The sequence below is a fragment of the Canis lupus genome, chromosome 28 (assembly GCF_011100685.1).
Source record: "Canis lupus familiaris isolate Mischka breed German Shepherd chromosome 28, alternate assembly UU_Cfam_GSD_1.0, whole genome shotgun sequence".
Classification (NCBI taxonomy): domain Eukaryota; kingdom Metazoa; phylum Chordata; class Mammalia; order Carnivora; family Canidae; genus Canis; species Canis lupus.
The window spans coordinates 3,987,415-4,006,766 of record NC_049249.1 but is presented as its reverse complement, the minus strand read 5'-3'; the positions used below and the strand labels follow the sequence as shown (position 1 = coordinate 4,006,766).

The 19,352-nt window shown below is 55.7% G+C and overlaps 1 protein-coding gene and 2 long non-coding RNA genes across 3 annotated transcripts in view; 2 read left to right on the top strand and 1 right to left on the bottom strand.

Moving 5' to 3' along the window:
- Positions 1-15,847, bottom strand: part of RASGEF1A (RasGEF domain family member 1A) — a 31,645-nt gene extending 15,798 nt beyond the window's left edge. The window contains exon 1 of the mRNA XM_038578117.1: positions 15,750-15,847. Within this exon, the coding sequence (XP_038434045.1) occupies positions 15,750-15,767 (18 nt within the window). The 5' untranslated portion in view covers positions 15,768-15,847. The remainder of the gene's footprint in view (positions 1-15,749) is intronic.
- On the top strand, positions 1,585-3,339 carry LOC119866560. Its single transcript, XR_005380384.1, has 2 exons — positions 1,585-2,000; positions 2,715-3,339. It is a non-coding gene; the product is annotated as an uncharacterized LOC119866560 (long non-coding RNA).
- Positions 15,848-16,078: 231 nt separating the features above from the next.
- Positions 16,079-18,862, top strand: LOC119866561. The gene is made up of 2 exons (XR_005380385.1): positions 16,079-16,643; positions 17,267-18,862. It is a non-coding gene; the product is annotated as an uncharacterized LOC119866561 (long non-coding RNA).
- The last annotated feature ends 490 nt before the right edge of the window (positions 18,863-19,352 follow it).

Below are 19,352 nucleotides of genomic sequence, written 5' to 3'. Positions count from 1 at the left end.
AAACTTGTAGGTGGTTCACCTCGGCCTGAGTCAGAACTCACCCACTCCCAGGAGTTTTAGACCCTCTCCTAAAGCTTCGCGGCTCCCAGCATGGCCCACCCAGCAGCACCTTCACCTGGAGACTTGCTAAAATGCAGGACCTCGAGTTCCAGCCCAGGCCTACCTCGGCGACACGGAGTTTTCGTGGGACATACTTGTGCCCTTGAGAGCGTCAGCCTGCAAGCGAAGCGAGCCAGCTTCACCTCGGCCAGCGCTGTGGCTGCCCCGAAATCACCGGGTGTTTAAAAAAACGTTCTGCCCGCCCTGGCCCCCCACAATCCTGATTTAACTGGCCCAGGGTCCCGTCCAGGCCGTGGCAGTTTTCAGGGTCTTCCAGGTGAAAATGGGAACAAGGGGTACAGGGAGCCTCTCTTTCACCTCCTCTGCCTTTGGCTAAACCCAGACACGACTGGAGGCTATGGACACTCGGAAGAGAGCTCTGGAAGCCTCCTGAGCCCCGGCCCAGGAGGACGGAGCCAGGGTGGGCCAGCCTTCACACCAGCCTCTGCAGGTCCTGAGGTCGGAACCCACACCTCCGCCTCAAGTTAGCTGGGCCCACCTGGACAAAGCAGCAGCCTCCTGGGGGGAGGGGAGGCCACTTACACCCCACCTCCTCTGCCTCCCCTCAGCTCCCCTGTTCAGGCAGGACGGCAAGCACCTTCTCATTAGAGATGCACTTGGCTCACAGCGAGGCAGGTGAACGTGATTCACCATCTCCTGGAAGCTGGGCCTCGAGAGCTTCACACCTTCCACACGGGGCCAGGTGGGTACCAGGCCAGGCCCGGGGGCCCAGGTACCCAGGCACAGGCGGGAGGGCCCTCCTGCCAGCCCGACAGACACTTGGCTCTGCGCTGAGTGCCAGCACTTGCCTGTTTCATGCCTGGTCTTACTTGGCTCTGCCGGGCAGCCAGGTGAGAAGCTATTGCCCCTGCCCTGGCAGAGTGGCACTGTGGCAGCTGGAGTGGGATGGGGACAGGCAGGGAGGGCTGGCCTGGGAGAGGCGCAGGCCAAGAGACCCTTAGCTACCTGCTGCCAGCAGGGTCCAGGAGGCTGGCCAGAGATGAGGTAGGCCAGGCGGGCAAAGCAACGAGCTGCAACTGTTGACCTCTCTCCATCCTTCTGCCCCTTCCCAGGGTATCCCCCACCACTCTGCTTCATCTGGCCTATCTGTTGCTGCTCCCCAGAAAATGAAACGGCTACCATGGGGCCCTGCAGCTACCCCTGCTTCGGGGCTCACTCCTGTTCCTCCTCCATGGTCTGATAAGGGACATGACCTTGGAAAAACCCCCAGCCACCTCACCTGCATTCCTTGAATGCTCATCTTCACCCCAATAGTGACCACCCACCCACACCTGCCCGGGCCCTTTCATGGGGTTCAGGTCTGGGACTTTAGTGAGAGAGTCCAGAATAAAGTCAGGAGACACTGTCTCAAGGACACTGGGGAAGTCTCTGAGCTGCTCTGAGCCTCGGTTCCCTCTGCTATCAGTTGGGTATAGTTTCCTGCCCCACTTCCCTGACAGAGTGATGGTGGGGGCTAGATGAGAAACTGGAAGCCAGCATCCCTGGGAGTGGTGCTAGATGCCACTGTGTGCCACCATGTCTGTGCCTTGCCTCAATGACAACGGAGTGGCCAGTACTGACCAGCCTCTGGCCTAGGGGCTCGCACCATCACCCTCAGCTGTGGGTTCTCGCTGGGGCCATGTTCTGTGGATCCGTCCAGGCCCCATGCACAACCCAAAAGTTGTAGCGGGGGCAGGTTACACCCCAGAGGGGACTTCGGATCAACGGGACATGGAAGCACAGGTAAACTCCCCTTCCCCACCCCAGATGGACTGCTGGAGGCACAAAAGTCTTACAGAGCCTCTCCAAAGACACCCAGTGAGATGGACTCCTACAGGAAGGCATCCCCGTACCCGTTCGCTCCCCTTCCCTCGCCCCTGCGTCTCTGGACCACACTCCGGGTAAGTGCGGGCACTTTAGCTTTGGCTCAGGCTCCAATCTCTGGGGAAGCTGGGCTGGGAGAAGAGCATCCATTTGTCTTGCTTCTGCGCCCTCTGTCCCCTACACCCCCTCACCCCCACGCCGGGCCTGCAACGGGCACATGCTGATGGCCGAGTTTATGGGACAGGGCGCTGGCCCCTGAGCTTCACATCAGGGGTGGGGAGCGCAGGAGGGGAGAACGCACAAGATCGGCTTCTGGCCCAGAACTGCGCTCACACACCGGGCAGCCTTAGTACAGGAGGTGAACACCTGCTCCAGGCTCTGCTCGGCCCAGCTGAGGGACCGCTTGCACACACTCCTCCATCCGGGTGCCTTCCTGGAGGAACGGTCCGGAGCTCGGCCTGATGCAGCTCAGAGTCAAGGCCCGTCTTAGGGACGTGGCCAAAGTTCTTAGCTTCTGAGTATTTGCAGCTGCCCCGCATCTCAAGTCTGCACACACACATGCAAACCTTGTAAGGAAAACACACAGTGACAAAAGCGTCAGGAGTGAGCAGAGGGCCCTGGAGGAAGAGAGGGAAGTGCAGTGAGTGGGGGCAGATGGTCTCAGAGACTTCAGGAGAGCAAGTGGCAAGAAGGCAGGCAGCCTCAGCGCCCCAAGAGACCCGGCAGTGGAGGAAAAAGAGGGTTTCTAGGAGTTTTCTGTAGAAGATTATGAATCAAATTCCCTTTTGTAGCCTCCTTCAGAGACTTCAGCTAGAGACGTGAGTACCACACACGACCACGCTGTTTCCTGATTCGGCGCCAGCAGACTGGGGCCCTGAGGGGTCCAGGCCCTCCCTCGGGGAGCAACACAGGAGGGCATCTGCTTCTGGCCACACGTGTGCAAAGGCCACACACGCCCTGGGAGGGACAGCCATGCACCGGACCTGTGCACACCTTTTGTGACCTGCTGTACCGTCCTTCTACCCACAAACTCCAGCTGTGCCCTAGATGGCCTGCACGGACCCTGCAGCCCCCGGCCATCTCCCCCAGAGCCCCCGGGACCCTGGGAGCTGCTGCTCTGACAGAGGGCCAGGGCCTCACCATGAGGGCCGGAACCTGCTGTGAGCACCCAAATGTCCCCCTCACTACGGGTCCCCTATACTCTCATGTTGGCCCAGGCCTGGGCAAGGGCTACACTCCTTCCCAAGTGCTTCTCCAGCTTCCTGTGCCAAGCCATCCAGTGAGGCCCCGGGGAGGCCCGACACTGCCCAGTGGTCCTGCAAAGCACTCCCAGTCAATGAGCTGATGTTGTCGCCAACGGTTTACTGGAACATTGTTGGGTAAGGAATATAAATGACACTGACTCTGATGCCTGCAGTATCTGTTGCAGAGTCTTCTGTGTTCACAACTGTCCAGGCAGCCCTGTACACCTTCCTGGAGGTGTTCCCATGCCCAGCGTCTGCTCTCAGACAACTGGCCCTCATCTCTGGCCTCCCAGCCCTGGAGGGAGCCTCCAGGTCGCTGCTTCATCCCTCAGGGCCTTTCCCCGGCCGGCTCTGGGCAGGAAGGGACTCAGAGTGGCCAGCTGGGGCAGGAGCCTCCTCAAGGGAGGGACCGCAGCCTGCCACACTGGTGGGCTTGCCGAGCCCTCAGGCCTCCTGGCCTCCAACGCCCAGCTCACCAGCTGCCAACACCAGCTCTTTCCCCAAGGCAGATCCTGGGAAATGGGAGACAGAGCTCAACCCCGACAGGGCATCTGCAGGAAGCAAGCGCTTCCTTCAGCCCCAGGGGGACTATTGGAAGAACACAAAAGATAACTGGCTAACCTCAGACAAAGCCAACTCTGCCCCAGTTGATAGTGGGGACGGCAGCCTTTGGAGGGAATGGCCTCCTGCACAGCAGGACAGGAACAGGGTCAGGCCTTCACTCTGAAGGGTAGGAGCTGGGCAGGTTCCCAGGGCAGTCAGAATTTTAGCACCCCTTCCAGATCACAGAGTCTGCAATTCCAGAAATTTCTGAGAAACACAAAAGCAGGGATAAGCTTTCTTTTGACTAACCTTCAAATGTTTGTCATCAGGGGTTGGAGCCCAGCCATATGCTAGGTATCACACATCTCACTTGATGCAATGTCCCCTAACCCAGGGGGCAGCACAGAGACACCCATTTCTCAGATGAGGGCACTGAGTTCAGGGCATCTGTATAACGTTGCTCTGGGGGGCAGCTGTGAGTACGTCTGCCCACCTCCCTGCTCCTTCTCAGCACTGTCATTTCTGCTCATCAACGTCCCTGGCTGGGCATGACCCTCTGAGCACTGGATGAAGGCTGAGGCCATCGCCCTGGACACATGAATCAATGCACATCCCCATGGCATTCTGCATGTAATTCCAGGGACTGGTGGGTACCCAGAAGCCCATCTACAAATGTGAAGTTAAGACTAGCTTCCTAGAAAACAGGAATAAAAATGGCCTTCGGGGCCCATCCTGCATGAGTCCCCCATGATCTGCCAGGAGGTGGAAGAGGCGCACCCGTCGGCCTTGCCTCTGCCAGTTTCGCAAGGGGTGCTTCTTTTGGAGGCAGCACGTGGGCTTCTATTTTTTAACCTACTCAACAAAAACGAAGACTATTTTTAGCTCAGCAAGCTGCAGGGCATCACAATTAGCAACTGAAAATTACACATTTTGCCAGTCTCCCCTCTTTTGGCTGGAGGATAAAGAGAGACAGAGAGACAGGGTGGGGGTTGGGAGAAAGTGCTCCTGGAGGGAGCTGGGTGCCAGTGCTTTCACCCCACCCTTGGTGGGCCACTTAATCAAGAGGGCAGCCTTTGGCAGAGATTTCAGAATGAGTGTATTCATGGAGCTATCTTGGGTTACATCCTGGCTCCAGAAAAATCCAGCCTTGGTGGGAGCAGGCAGGAGCCCCGTTGGCACTCAGAGGCCGCAACTGGGGAGAAAATCATGTTGGCTACTTGGACCAGGGCCAGCAACACACACAGACCAGCTCTGCTGGGGACTCTGGGGCAGCCAAGGTCAGGCAGGAGCACAATGGACCCCATCACCCTTCTAGGGCTGTCTGCTTCTCTAAAATCATTTGCACTGGGGCGGAGTAGGAGGTGGAATGTTCCACAGAACCCAACTCCTTGTCCATCCACCCATCCATCCATCCATCCATCCATCCACAGATGTTAACAAAGACCTACCTAGACACTGGAGACCCAGCAATGAAGCAAACACGATCTCTGTGCCCACGGAGCCCCTACTGGAGCAGGCTGTAGCTGCCAGGCATAATGACCCATCTCAATGGATGCAATATTGGGGGTTTAAAAAGAATCAACACTCTAGAGTAGGAAGAGGAGAAGAGGATCTGGAGTGTGGGGACAGAGCAGATGGTAACCTAACCAGATGGAGAGACTGGCCTCCCTAAGGAGGTGGGGCCTGAGCAGACTTGAAGGAGACTTCTAGAAAAGGAAGAGCATGGTGAGCAAAGGGAAGGGCTGGTGTCAAGGCTTCCAGGCCCTACAACCTATGAGCCTTCATCCCACTGGCTCTCTGGAAATCTTCCCTGGAGCATGTCTTGCTTGCTCACTTCCAAACAAATATTTCCTGATTGCCTATCTTTCAGCCATACTAAATGTGTCGGGCTGCAGTGGGCAGGGCACCCTCTCTGCCTTCCTCTACTGCCTACATAGGTCTCAGGGGAGACTCCTCTGGTGTGGGTCCAGGATGAAGCACGCCTTCCAAGAGGCTCTCCTGGAATCTGAAGGTGACCCCTTTGAGGTGCAGACTGGAGAGAGGAATTGGCTGAGGGGACCCTCACTTTACACAGCAGGAAACTCTAGGCGGGAGGTTGCAAGACAAATCAAAATTGTAAATGAAATGCTTGTTTACATGCATGCCCCCTGGGGACACCTGGGTGGCTCAGTGGTTGAGTGTCTGCCTTTGGCTCAGGGCCTGATCCTGGGATCGAGTCCCGCATCGGGCTCCCTGCATGGAGCCTGCTTCTCCCTCTGCCTAGTTCCGGCCTCTCTCTGTGTATCTCTCATGAATGAATAAATAAAATCTTTTTAAAAAATGCATGCCCCCCCCCCAACCACTTTTATAAGGTTCCTTGTGCATATGGAAAATATTTTGGTAAACCTTTAGTGGATCCACCCTGACTTAGGGCCAGGTGGTGCTGGCAGCTCTTGGGGCAGATGGCCCAGTGACCTGCCAGTGGTCCTCAGGGCATCATCTGCAAAGGGCACAGATAACACCTGCTTGAGAGGATCTGTGTGCTCAGCTCACAGTCATTTCCATAGATTCTGGTGGGTGCAAGAGCTTCTAGGAGCCAAGACTCTGCAAGCCATAGGTTGCCCCAGCCCCCAGAGTGGCCTGCCCTCTGGCTCAAGTGGTTGGATCCTGGGCCACAGGGGAGCAGCTTCCTTCAGACCTGCTGTCCATCCGCCTCTGGCTCCTTCACTCCCAGGAATGGAGGGCTGCCCCCAGTAGCAGAAGGACACAAGCAGCACCCAGCCTGAATTCAGACACTCCTAAGGCAGGAACCTCCCTCTTGGGGGCTGTCCTCCTCCTCCCCACACACTGGCTCTCAGACCCTCCTAACTTTGAGCTGTAATGTGTCTCCCTTAAGCACCAGAGAGCCCTGGTCCTGTCTGCTGGGGCCACATGCTGCAAGTTTTTGGAGTCTGGCTGCAAGCATGAGCTGGAAGTCCAGTGGACTGGCAGTAAGGTCTGACCATGCCACAAGCTGGAGCCACATCCTCCTCTGCAAAAAATCAGCACCTTCAGCACCTATATCACAGGTGGTAGTAAGCATGCAGTGAGGCCCCCACACTCAGGACATGCTCAGTATCAGCTGATTGGGGTGGACTTGTCATCAAAGCTACCTGCTGCCTTCCTAGACACAGATTTTGGGGGCTGGTGCTGGCCTCTCCTGACCCCATCTCTGAGGTCCCTCTCACTCACCTCCTCGTGCCCAGGACAGCAGAGTCCCCTCTTGCACATAGGAGAAAAGTGGGGAGAAGTTACCTCCTGCCTCCAGACAGACCCATTGATCTGGCTGCACTGCCCTGCCCTGGCAAGTGGGGCTCTGAGCTGGTTCTGGCCTCAGGGTGGCTGCTTGGCCCCTGCACAGGGTGGGGAGGGGTGGGGGGTGACACACCCGTGTGGACAGGTCCTCAGCCCTCCTCCCTCCTCATCCTCATGGACTTTCCAGCAGGGAAGGCCTTGGGAGGACATGGCTGGTCCCATCCCTGCAGATCGGGCCACAGGAGCACCCTGCAGCTCCTACCTCTCCGTCCTCCCAGCCAAGTGGGCATCAGGAGCTCCTGGAGGGCAAGCAGTGACATTTTTTACATAAACTAAGCTTCTGGAAATCACATCACAAATGCCATGAGGAAGGGCCATATTTACCTCGGTGTTCCCTGTGGGCCTGGGGGGCAGTCTGGGGCCTGGAGGGGGCTGCAGGCTGGACTCCAGCCAGGAGGCGGCTGCTGTGGGAACCAGAGCCGGGCAGCACCTCCCCGGGCGCCTCCTCGACAAAGGCCTAGCCTAGGGAGCAATGCTGATAATTAAAGCTTTGTTACAGACGCATGATTCATTTTTTTTTTCCTTCTGAATTCCTTCCTAGCACCAAATACTATTTGAATTGAGTGAAGGAATCTTGCCATCTCCTCTTCACACTCCTAAATACAAATTCTGCAGAGCCCGGCTTTTTTCCTCATTTTTCCCCTCCTTCTTTTCTCCCTTTCTGTCCAGTCAGCTTCTTCTGGTGGCTGCTCAGGGGACAAAATGTCATTGTCCACCAATAACCATCCTGTTATTGAGCCTTGAGAGGTCCCGGGATGGAGCAGGTAGGATTTCAGAGAATCCTTGCCCTTTCCCGCAGGGCGGCGGGCTGGCACGCGGCCTCCCACTCGTGGCTGAGGGCCCTGGGACGGGGGCGTTCCCCGGGGCCTCTTTCCCCTGGGGCCCACCCCACTGGATTCCACAGGGGTCACCCCAACACTCCCCCATGTGCGGTGCAGCTTGCACTCCTGGAGGTTAAGCGGCCGGCCACAGGCCAGGACAGGAGAATGCCCCAACAGATCCACTTGCGAGCCAGTCCTGTCATTTCTGGGAGTCTTCTCAAGGTGTCCCAAAGGGGAGCAGGGCACAGATCCCCACCTCTACCGGACTTGCTCCTCTAGGGTCCCTTTTCTACGTGGAGCAGCCACCTAAGAGGCTGCTGCTCAGAACCTGCCCCGTCACTGGGGCTCTGCCCATCAGGCAAGAAGAGCCGAGGTTCCAGGAGGGGGACAGTGAGGGGACTGCATCAGAGCTGAGGGTCCTTGAGAGGCAGGGAGGCTGGGCTCCCCAGGATGGGTGGGGTAGGGAGCGGGACAGGCTGTGGCTCAGACCTTCCTAGGTGTAAGCATCAGCCTCCACCTCCAAGGCTGCCTAGGGTTGCTAGGGTATAGAAAAATAAGAACACACAGTTCCTTTATTTTCAAATGACATCTAATTAGGCTAAGCAATGATTTTCCTTTGTGTTTAAAACAAATAAAAATCAATTTCCTTTGCTTGAACTGTCATCCTCCTTGCAGATACCCCGAGGAGTGCCCCAGGACCCTGCTGTGCTGGGAGTAGGAGGGTTCTGTGTAGCCTTGGGGTGGAGGGCAAGGGGGCTCCCAGCTCCTCCCTGCTGGACCCAGTGAGCCGTTTCCACTCCCTGGGCCACTTCCTATATCCACTCCCTTGTACACAGCAGCTTTACTGCCACACCCCCAATGTCCCCCGGCCCTGGGGGCTCATGACCAGTAGCGAGATCCCAGCCAGCCCCCAGGAGTACCAAGGGCCCAACTGCCTCCATCCCTCCCCAGGGTAGCACACTTCCCCACATAAGGCACTACATATGCTGCTAGCACAACAGCTGTCATCCCATTTTCCAGAGGAAGGAACAAAGGCTGAAAGGGCTTACTTATATCATCAGCCCAGATCTTACAACTCCAAAGTAGGAGTCTGAGATCTGAAGCCTGGTGAGTGTGACCACTATGATCTGACATAAAACCTGGAACCATCAGCACAGGCTCAGGAGAAAGGGGAGCAGATGTAAGATGAGGCAGGTAGCAGCCAGCCAGGACCCTCTGAGATGGACATGGCCTGGCCCAGGTAGAGTCACCTGCTTGGATTGTGCAGGAGAAGAGCCCGATGAGTGCAGCGCTGAGGCCAGGATGAGCGGGGTGGTCATGTCAGGGTCCCAGGGCCAATCAATGATGTGCCCCCAAGAAATCCCATGCTGGGAGGATTTCAGGACCTCCCTGAAACAGCTCAGCAACCTCACTGGCAATGGGTGACATTCATGGAGAGCCTTCTACCCACTAGGCCATCCTGCACATCCCATAGCACTCTCCAAGGCATTACTGTCCACCTTCCATGAGGTGCAGACCAGAAGGCTGAGGATAGCCCCAGGCCACATGATCTGACAGGGCAGAGCTGGGGGCCTAGCCACATCTCCTCCCCAGCAGGCTGTTTCTTTCTGCCAAGGATTGAAAGTGAAAAGTGAATAGGAGAATATGCCTGCCCTGCTGTGCCCAGGAAATGGGTCAGCTGTCAAAGTCCAAGCACAATGCAGGAGCTCCTCTTCATGGACCAGATAGAGAGCAGAACAACAACTGATATTTTCTACAATTTCTGACAAGTGGTGGATACCCAGAGTTAAGGGGTAGAAAGGAATGAAAACAGTGCAGTGTCTTCCCTTGAACCAGAGGCATGGAAGCATGAAGAGACAGTACATGGAATACCTTCCATCCAGAGTATTCATCTGCATTGTTCACACATCCTATAACCAATGAAACCCCAAAAGAGTCTCCCAACAGAAATGTACGGGTAACGGAACATTGTGGACACAACTTAACACAATAGCTGGTTATTAATAAACAAACTGTGAACCAAAGAAGTCTACCCACTTGATTAGAAAGCTTCCCTAAGGGCAGCCCCGGTGGCGCAGTGGTTTAGCGCAGCCTGCAGGCCAGAGTGTGATCCTGGAGACCCAGGATGGAGTCCCACGTTGGGCTCCCTGCATGGAGCCTGCTTCTCCCTCTGCCTGTGTCTCTGCCTCTCTCTCTCTCTGAATGAATAAATAAATAAATCTTAAAAAAAAAGAAAAGAAAGCTTCCCTAAGTCATGTTTGTGTTAAAGAGGCAATCAAAACTCCAATTACAGACATATCAGAGAAATAACCCTTACAAGAAAATGCCTCATGAAATTTGATATGGCCAAAGCTGCTCTCAGAGAAACATTCATAGACTTCAATATATTTTAAGTAAACAAGAAAAAATGAAAATGAACTCAGCACTTGACTCAAAAAGCTAAAAACAGTTTCAAAACAAAACAGACCTACAGCAAAGCAAAGTGGAAGGAATTACTAAAATATAAATTAGTGTATTTAACTAAGGAGAGGGTAAAACTTGCTGACTGAATGTAAGAGCTGATTTTTCTTTTGAAAACACAAAATAGAAGGATAAACCTCTCACAGTTCTAATCAACAAAAGGGTGGAATAAAGGGAAGGAGGAAGGACAGCAGGAGGTTGGGAGGGAGGGAATGAAGGGAGAAGTAGGGGGAAGATGGTAGGAGGGAGAAAATGCAAAAATACAGCTACTAGGAATGAAAAAGGGAATCTAGTCTCAGATACAGAGAAGAAACTATAAAAGAATCAACTATATAAATCTGTGCTAAAAGGTCCAAAAGCATTTGAACAGGGATATTATTTAGAAAATATAAATAACCAAAATAAACAAAAAATGCTTAAACCCCCAAAAGACCAATAACCATAGTGCAAATTAAAGTTGACAGCCAACCAAACCTTAGGGAAAAATTAAACCAACTCCTGGCTGAGACAGTTTCTAAAATGAATTATTCCAAGCCTTGGAGAATAAGATAATTTTATAAGATATTTAAACTATTTCATCTATGCAATTCATATTGGAAACCTTTCCTATTCATTTTACAAAGCTGACATAACTATGATTTATAAATGTGACAAATCTGTCCCCTAATAAAAAGTACAGATAAATTCTTACTTATGAATATGGATGAAAAATACCCTAAGCAACTTATCAGTAGAATGAACCCAGAAGCATTTTAAGGCACAATTGAGTCTGACCCAGTGGGATTTACTCCAGAAACATGAGGATGATTTAGCTCAGGAAAGCTAATAAGTCAACACATTAATAGGTCCAAGGAGGAAAGGAATTTGATGATCTTGCTAGATATAGGAAAGCTTTCAATGAAATTTAATATCCATTCTTGCTGTACACTCTTGGCAATTAATGCAAGAGAGGAGCATACTGTTCATGATGAAGAATATCCAAACCATTGAAATTTAGAGCCAATTTCAGACTCAGTAAAACATCAGAGGCCTTCTCATTAAAATGAAGATCAAGCCAAGGACAACTGCTATTATTTAATGTTGCTTTGCCCCTTTCAGAAAACACAATAAGATAAGAAAATAAATAAAAGATACATTAGAAATGAAGAGCTAGAACGTTCCTTGTGCAGGTAATCTGATTAATTTCTTAGGTTTTCTAGGAGGCCAAACTGAAAAGCTGTTCAAACTAGTAAGAAAGAATTCACTTATCAATTATTTAATATTCATTTTTAAAAAAATGAACAGCTTAGCTATCTACCTCCCCTGGGTACAAAGTGTCCTTGTCCCCAAAGATATCCCCACCATGTGGAGCAGGTGCCGGATGCTCAGTCCAGCGGCAGCAGTAGGGAGAGGTTGTGTGTGAGCAGCTGTCCCGGGACCTCCCAGCTCTGCAGGTGGCCCCACCTTTGGCCAAGGATACAAGGGCCACCCAGGTCAGCCACCGGGCCACACACCGTGACACTGCACCGCTGCGCCCTCCAGGCTGGCACTAGCCTCCCCTGGGAACCCGCGGGGGCGCTCCTCCAAGGCCGCTGCCCACGGCTCACAGGAAGGCCAGGCTCCGGGAGCAGAATGCACGTCCGCTCCTCCTGCTCCCCGGCACTGCTGCAGCCGTGACCCTGGAGCCTGGAGCCCCCTTCCCCTGGGTTACTGGCGCGGCGACCTCTTGAAGGCCAAGTGAGACCCAGTCCTGGGACTGGGGACTCTGACTCAGTGGCCAGCCCCACATCAGGCAGGGGGTAGCCGTGACATCTGGGAACTGCTGCGGCTGGGCCTCGGCAGGCAGGTGGGTGTGAGCAGGACAGCAAGGGCGGCTTGTTCCACTGCAGGCTGAGGTGCCCGCCAGTGGCTTTGCCAGAGAAACGCCACCGAGGACAGGAGGCCACAGGGCTGAAGCCCTCGCAAGCCTGGGACTCTCCTGAGGGGAGAGACTGAGAGACCCCACTAAAGGTCGATGGCTGCCTTACTCCTCCTGAGACCCGGAAACACCACTGCCTTTGTCCACATGCTCCCACCTGACTGCTTGCCCTGGGGCCCCTCCACCTGTCTGCCGCTGGGGCCCCTTTGTCCTGGAGACCACAGGGACCCAGACAGTCCAAAACCCAGCATGATGGAGGCATCCTGGTCTGGGAGCCAGTTCTACCCCCAACCTCCTACCTAAACTCAAGTAAGCCAGGCTACTGTGGGCCTCAATTTCCCCATGTGTAAAACAAGGAGGCAGAACTTAGCAGTCTCCTCGGGCCATGTCCAGTTCTCATGTTTATTCCTTCCTTCCCTCACTTACTCAGTCAACAAACATCCATGAGGCCCTACTGACCTGTGCTGCATACCTGGAAATGGAAGAACCCATGGGCCTCAGTATCTGCCAGAGCAGACAGGTGCAACACCACCATGCAGCGTGAGCAACTCAGGACCAGAGTCTGTGCTGAATGCTGAGGAAGCACAAGGGTGGAGAGGACTAACTCTGTAGGAAGGAGTCAAGGAAGGCTTCCTGGAAAAGGTGATTTTGAGATGGGCTTCCAAGGATGACCAGGGATTTTCCAGGAGGTTAGGAGAAGTAAGAGCATGGAGACAGGACAGGTCTCCTGGCTGACGCAGCAGTGCTGACAGACGCAGCCATCCTCTGGTCACTCCTCAGCAGCTCCCCTGGAGGGTAAGGCCCACAAAGCCCAGAGGTACAGAGGATATGGGCAGCCTCCACAGAGACCTCAACTCCAACACAGGCCACACAACGCCTGAGCCAAAGCCTATGCATTCCAAGGCCAGCCTGTGACTGTCCCCCAAGCAGCCCTCACGACTGCCTAGCCCTTGAAGACCAGACTATGGCGGTCCTGTGCTTACTAGGTAGGCAGGCCATGCTGTCCCCAGGACTTCTGCCAGTCCCTGATACACACAGCAGGCAGGTCAATACCGGACTCTACAGTGCCCTTGGCCCACCCTGCTGTCCCTGGGGAAACTCACACAAAGGGCCCCCATCCCAGCAGGCAGGACCAGCAAGCTGGCGGTGTGGTGCCCAGGCCAAGCTGCCCAGGGGCAGCAGGCACTGGCATGAGCTGTACAGCCAGAAGGCAGCAAGGGGGCAGCAAGGGACCCATAGGATGGGAGACGCCAGGGCTCCAAATCAGCACTCCACGCCAGACCTCCGCCCTCCCATTGCCAGGTGACATCTCCCCGGGGGGATGTCAAACTGTTTCTGCCTCCTGCCCACCCCAACGGTGCTCCCTGCATCTTTCCTCACCTTTTGCTGAGGGCAATGTCCTTCTTCCTGGGGTCAACCTGCCCCTTGCTGCCCCCAGTGCCACCTCTCCGCCGCCCCCCACCCGCAAGGCCTCTCGCCAAGCTTCAGGGCACTTCTGGATGGGCCCTTCTGCCCTGCACCGCAGCTCCCTGACCTGAGCCCCTGGGTCACGCTGCTGGTTCCCCTTCCTGTCCCTCTGGCCTGCTCTGCTCCTGACACCCAGCCTCCATCTGTCCTCTGGACACATAGGTGGCTTCCTCTTCAAAGTCCTGCCTAGCGCTTTCCCAGTGTGCCCTCCAATCCCACTACCACCTCCTTCCCTTCCTCCCCTCTGCTCTTCCTGCACACCGCACATGGCACACGTTCCGAGGTGTCCCCTCACCATCCTACCCCAGGTGCAAACAGCAGTGGGGGTCGTACACTGGGCCCTTCTAGCCAGTCTGAGCAGGATGGTCACTGCCCATCCTAGTGATACTGAGCAGGGCCACGTGACTCATCTGGCTCAAGAGCAGGGAGCAGAAGTGCAGGCGGCACTCTGAGCTGGGGATTACCACGCTAGTGCAGGAGCCTCTCTTCCACTCCACACAGAGCCTCAGGAAGGCTTGGGGCAGGATCCAAATTGCAGTGTTGTTAAAACCCACTGGGTTCATGGGGTTGATCTGTTTCTGCAGATACCCTGAGTTATTCTGACCCATGTACTCTCCCTAGGTGCCATTCCTCTTTCTCACCTTACCTTTTCTCTTTATCATCACCATGCAACATTCCACATATTTAATTTTTTTTCTAAGTTTTTTTTTTTTTTAAGAAATTTCTGCACCGAACATGGGGCTCAGGAGTCGCACGGTCATCCAATAGAGCCAACCAAGCACCCCTCATGTTGTATCTACTGATGGTGCTTTCCCCTATTCTCACTTGCTAGAAGGTGGGCTCCATGAGGACAAGGAATGTGGTGTTTGGTCCCCTGCTGAATCCACAGAACCTGCACACAACAGGTGTTCAATCAATGTGTGCTGAACAAGTGATGAATGAAGAAACAAACAAACGAGGCCTGCGACTTTGGCACAGCCAGGGCTGGCCAGCTCAGCGGAGGCCCCCCTCTGTGTCCCTGCCTCCCCCCCCCCCCCCCCCCCCACCCCCGCCACACACACACACATGGGGCCTGAGCTCCCAGGTCAGGCTGCATGAGAAGGGGGCTGGGAACAGAGGCAGCTCCCCGTACCTGAGTCACACTGCCAATCTGTCTCAGAGGGTGGATTCTAATAAACAGCCATGGAAATGCAGCACGCTGCCTCATGATCAAGATTACATCCAGGACATGTTCTGTCTCCTTTGCAGCAGCAAGGAAGCTACCCCTGCCTTGGAGCCCACACTCCTTGAAGCCCCACCCTGGAGCTCACTCTCCTTAAATATACGGGCATTTGTAGGCCCACACGGGCACCACCCTGCCCCCATACACACCTCTCCCTCCTTCTCCCTCTCTCACTCACACACACATCCCATATATAAACACGCCTGCATTTTCACATACTCTCACTCTCGCCCACACATGGCACACACACATACACACCTCCCACGAGCCCACTTCGTCACAGACCTCCTCCTCTCCCCCACCTCCTCCAGGGCAAACAGGTGGTTCTGCACCCTCAAGTCTGGGAAAGGATCCAGGGTTGTCCGGGCTCTAACAAACCTGACTGCCAGTCCCAAGGCAGCCACCCTCCCCCTGGTCATGCTGCTGGGGCTGCTGTCTCCTGCCTGGCCTGGCCCTATTCACACCACAAGGGCCCCTGCGACGCGTGCAGGTGCCCCTCAGCCACAGCCGATCACTAGTATGAGCAAGCCGTGCCAGGAAGAGCACTAGCAGCCCAGGGCATCCCCATTCTGAGCCCTGGCGCCGCCCACCTGGCAGCAGGTGCCCGGCGGAGACCTGCAGCGGGAGTGGTTCCCTAGGGAGGCTCCTTCGGGGGCCGGCCGAGCAGGGCCAGGCTGGTGCGGAGGGTCCACTGACTGCCGGAGCACAGCGCCTCTCCCCGAGCTCTCGGCGGCGCGGGAACCCCTGCCCGCGGTCTTGCCGCCACCGAGGGCTCGGCCTGCGCGCGCCCCCACGTCGCCGCCTCGCCATCCCGCACCTGCCACGTGCCGCAGCCCTACCTGGGGCTCCAGAAACATCCTGGCCGCTGCTCCCCGCCTGAGCCCCGGCGCCGCGAGCGCCCCGAGCGCGGCCGCTCGTCTCCCCGAGGCCGAGGAAGACCCGCCCCCGCCCCGCCCCGCCCGCCCGCGGGCTCCCGGGCCGCTGCCCTCCGGCTCGCTCGCGGCCCCGCGCGGGGCGGGGCGGGGCGGGGCGGGGCACCCGAGGGCCTGGGTGGGGCCGAGGCCCGCGGGGTCGCGCCAGAAACGGGGCGGGGGCGGGGGCGGGGGCGGGCAGGGGCCTCGGGGCGCGGGGAGCGCAGGGGCGCGGGCCGTGCTGTCAGTCCGGCGGCCGCACCAGCGCGTCAGTGCTGCGGGGCGCGATGTGCCACCGGGCGAAGGGGGGCTCTTGGGTCGGGACTCCGGCGGGTACGAGCGGACGCGTCGGCGAGATCCCGCTCGCGGAGAGCCCCGCTGTGCCCCATCGCCTCCCTTTGAGCCTCCCTTCCACCTTTGCGACCTCACCTCATCGTAGATATCCACTACAGAGCAGGTGCTTGGCCAGCACTTGGCTTGAATGCTTCCCTTGACGGGGCGCTCACTCTGGACGCAAGCGTCACACGGAACTCTGTTCTTCCATCTCCTTGAGTGAACACGGGGGATACGGCAGCTGCTTTTGTGGGAGGACTAATCTGAGACGTGGCGTGGGGCGGGCCTGGCACGTGGCACAGTGAGCCGTCATTCCACCCCCAGAAGCCCCAGCACTCCGAAGGAATCCTGTCGGGTGACACGTCACCCCCTCCATCGTGTGCCTGCCGTGGACCCCAACCTGAGCTCTGATAATTTGGATGGAAAAGATGGACTGAGCCAAGAGCACCTTCCCTGGGAGACCTGGAACTGGAGGGCTCCGAGGCTGAGGTGGGAAAACAAATGGGGGAGTCACCACTAGGGAGGAGCAGGGAGATTCTCAGCTTGCACGCTACAGAGAGGAGAGGATGCCCAGAGATAGGCTGAGATAAGCCCAAGAGAGTTCACTCGCAAGCCCCGGGGCTCGGAGGGGCAGAGGTGACTCTGTGTCCACACCAGGCCCACAGGCCCACCCTCTGTCCAGCAGCCTGGTGAGACAGCATCTCTCCTCCCAGGTACCCCTTCTTGTTGGCCTGCTCTCTTAACAGTCCCAAGATTGGTCACCAGGCTGAGTTCAGTGGACGGTTATTTCTGTCTTGCATAATTAGGGGCTGTGCAGGGTCCCCTCACCTACCTCCCCCTAGATGATGCAAGAGTTTGGAAACAGGTGTCTATCTCTTGGAGCTCTGCCCACCAACCCCTCACTCTCTGTTAGGACTGGAGCCCAGGTCTCACTGCTCTAGCACCTGGCACTGTTAACTGCAGCCTCGTGCAGCTCCTATGGGTGGGCCGTGGGGTGGGGGGGTAGGAAGAAGCACCAGGCAGAAATGGCCAGGGCCACAGACCACTGGCACATCAGCCCTCCAAGCTTTCACATTGCTCTTTCCCCCTGCTGCTTCTGCATCTCATTTCAGGTCAGCTGGAAGATACAAAGTTTATGGTGGCCTCTGCAGATGACTAGCCAGGGATTCGCCTGGCTTTTGGGTCCTGGGCCTGTCTGTCCACCCTATCCTTTCAGATGGCTCCAGAGCACCAAGAAGGGTGAAGCCTGGGTTCTTGCCCTGGGGAAGCCTGCCAGGCACCCTGTGATCCTCAGCTCTAACCCACAACCCTGTGTGACATCTGGGCCCTAAGGTGGCCACAGTATGGTCTCAGGAAGTCCATGTGGGCAGTTAACACGCCTGACACCCCCTGCACCCAGAACAAGGAACAAGTCTTCTCCTCTGCTGCTTTAAACGGTACAGCCCAGAGGGGGTGGCTGAGCTGATATGCAGCTCCATAGCACCTTCCTGTACAGTCACAGAGCTGTTTCTCCCAGGTGTTCACCTACAGATTTCACCAGCATCCCCAAGGACCAAAATAAGGTAGATGCTTCCCCAGGAGGAAGGAGGGCCCTTCTGCCCATTGTCTCAACAATGGGAATGTCCCTATAGACACAGAGGGCATTCTCTCCTTTGCTCACAGGTGTGACCTCAGCATTCATGTATGAATCTGGACTATATCTATACCCTTCCTGGTGCCCAAAGAGGTGGGGGAATGGGCATGCCAGGGCTGACCCCTGCTGGCCTGTTCCCTTGCTTGAAGCTGTGGGTAGAGCTGGGTGCAGGGAGTAAGATCCTGTAGGGAGGGCTTATGGAGACTGCCAGGTTTGGCTTTAGAAAGTAGAGTATGATCCAGGTGTGGAATGGCCAGTAGACATCTCCTGGGAGCTTCTGGAAAGACAAGGCACAGAGGAAGGATACCCCAGATGATGAGAGCTGCATGTGAGGCCAAGAACCGCGTCTCCATCCGGTGACCATGAGAGGACACTCCGAGGAAGGCAAAGAGCAGGGAAGCCATGACCATGACCCTGGACACCCTCGCCAGTGCAGACATCTGGGACAGAGGGGACCCTGGGACAGGAGGCTAGACCTACTGCAACAGACTTCTGATCCATGTCCCTCCTTCCACCTACACTTGAGGCTCGAGGTGAGGGGCCTGTTCAGTCTGCATCAGGGCCCATCCTCCTCTGCCTAAAACCCCCAATGAAGGAAAGCCAGAGTCCCAGTGACCCGACGACTTGTCCCCATCTGAAGCCTGCCACATTCCACTGAGCCCTTGCTCACTGTGTGCCAGCCCCCGAAGTCCTGTCCTCCCTCCCTCCCCCTGCATCAGCAAGGCTCTCCCTGGAGGTCCTTACAGACACGTCACCTGCCCAGTGACATATTTACAGACTTTAACCTCCACTGCGGCACTTCCTGCCCCCTTTTCTCCTTACTGTACTGCAGTCCACACATTCCTATTTCCTCATTAATCTCTAGGGAGAACTCGGCCTCCATGAGTACAGGCCCTTTGTCTCTCCTGCTCACTGCTGTGCCCCAATAATTGTGATGTTTGTGCATGGGGGCACTCGGCACTGATCTGTTGAATAAGTGTCTGTGTGTGTCTGTGCATATATGTGCAGATACAAATGTAGATGTAGATATCCAGCACGGGCCTCATATCCACAATATATGAAGAACTCCAACAAATCAACAGTGTCAAAAGACTCAATTTTTAAAAAATGGGCAAGTTGAAGAGGCATTGCATAAAAACAGATCTCTAACATGGTGATAAATGTAAGAAAAAGGAAATAACAGTCAACCTCATTCGTCATCAGGGAAGGGAAATTAAAACCACAGTGTGACGCTGCCATACACCCACCAAAATGGCTAAAATGAAAAGGCAGAAAGTGCCAAGTGCCAGAGAGGCTGTGGCCCAGTGGAAACTCTGAGCAGCTGGCAGTGGGAGCAAGAACTGGTAGGGTCCCATGGGAAGATGGTCCACTTGTGCCTGGAAAGCCCAGGAATTCCTCCCTGGGTGTAGCCCCCGTAGAAATGCTGACATATTCACACCAAAAGGCACATCGAGGAGCATTTATAGCAGCACTATTCACAATGGCACTAACTGGGATGCTGCTGGCTGCCCTCCACGAGAGCTGCGGGGTATTCATCCAGGAGAGCCCCACAGCAATGAGGCTAG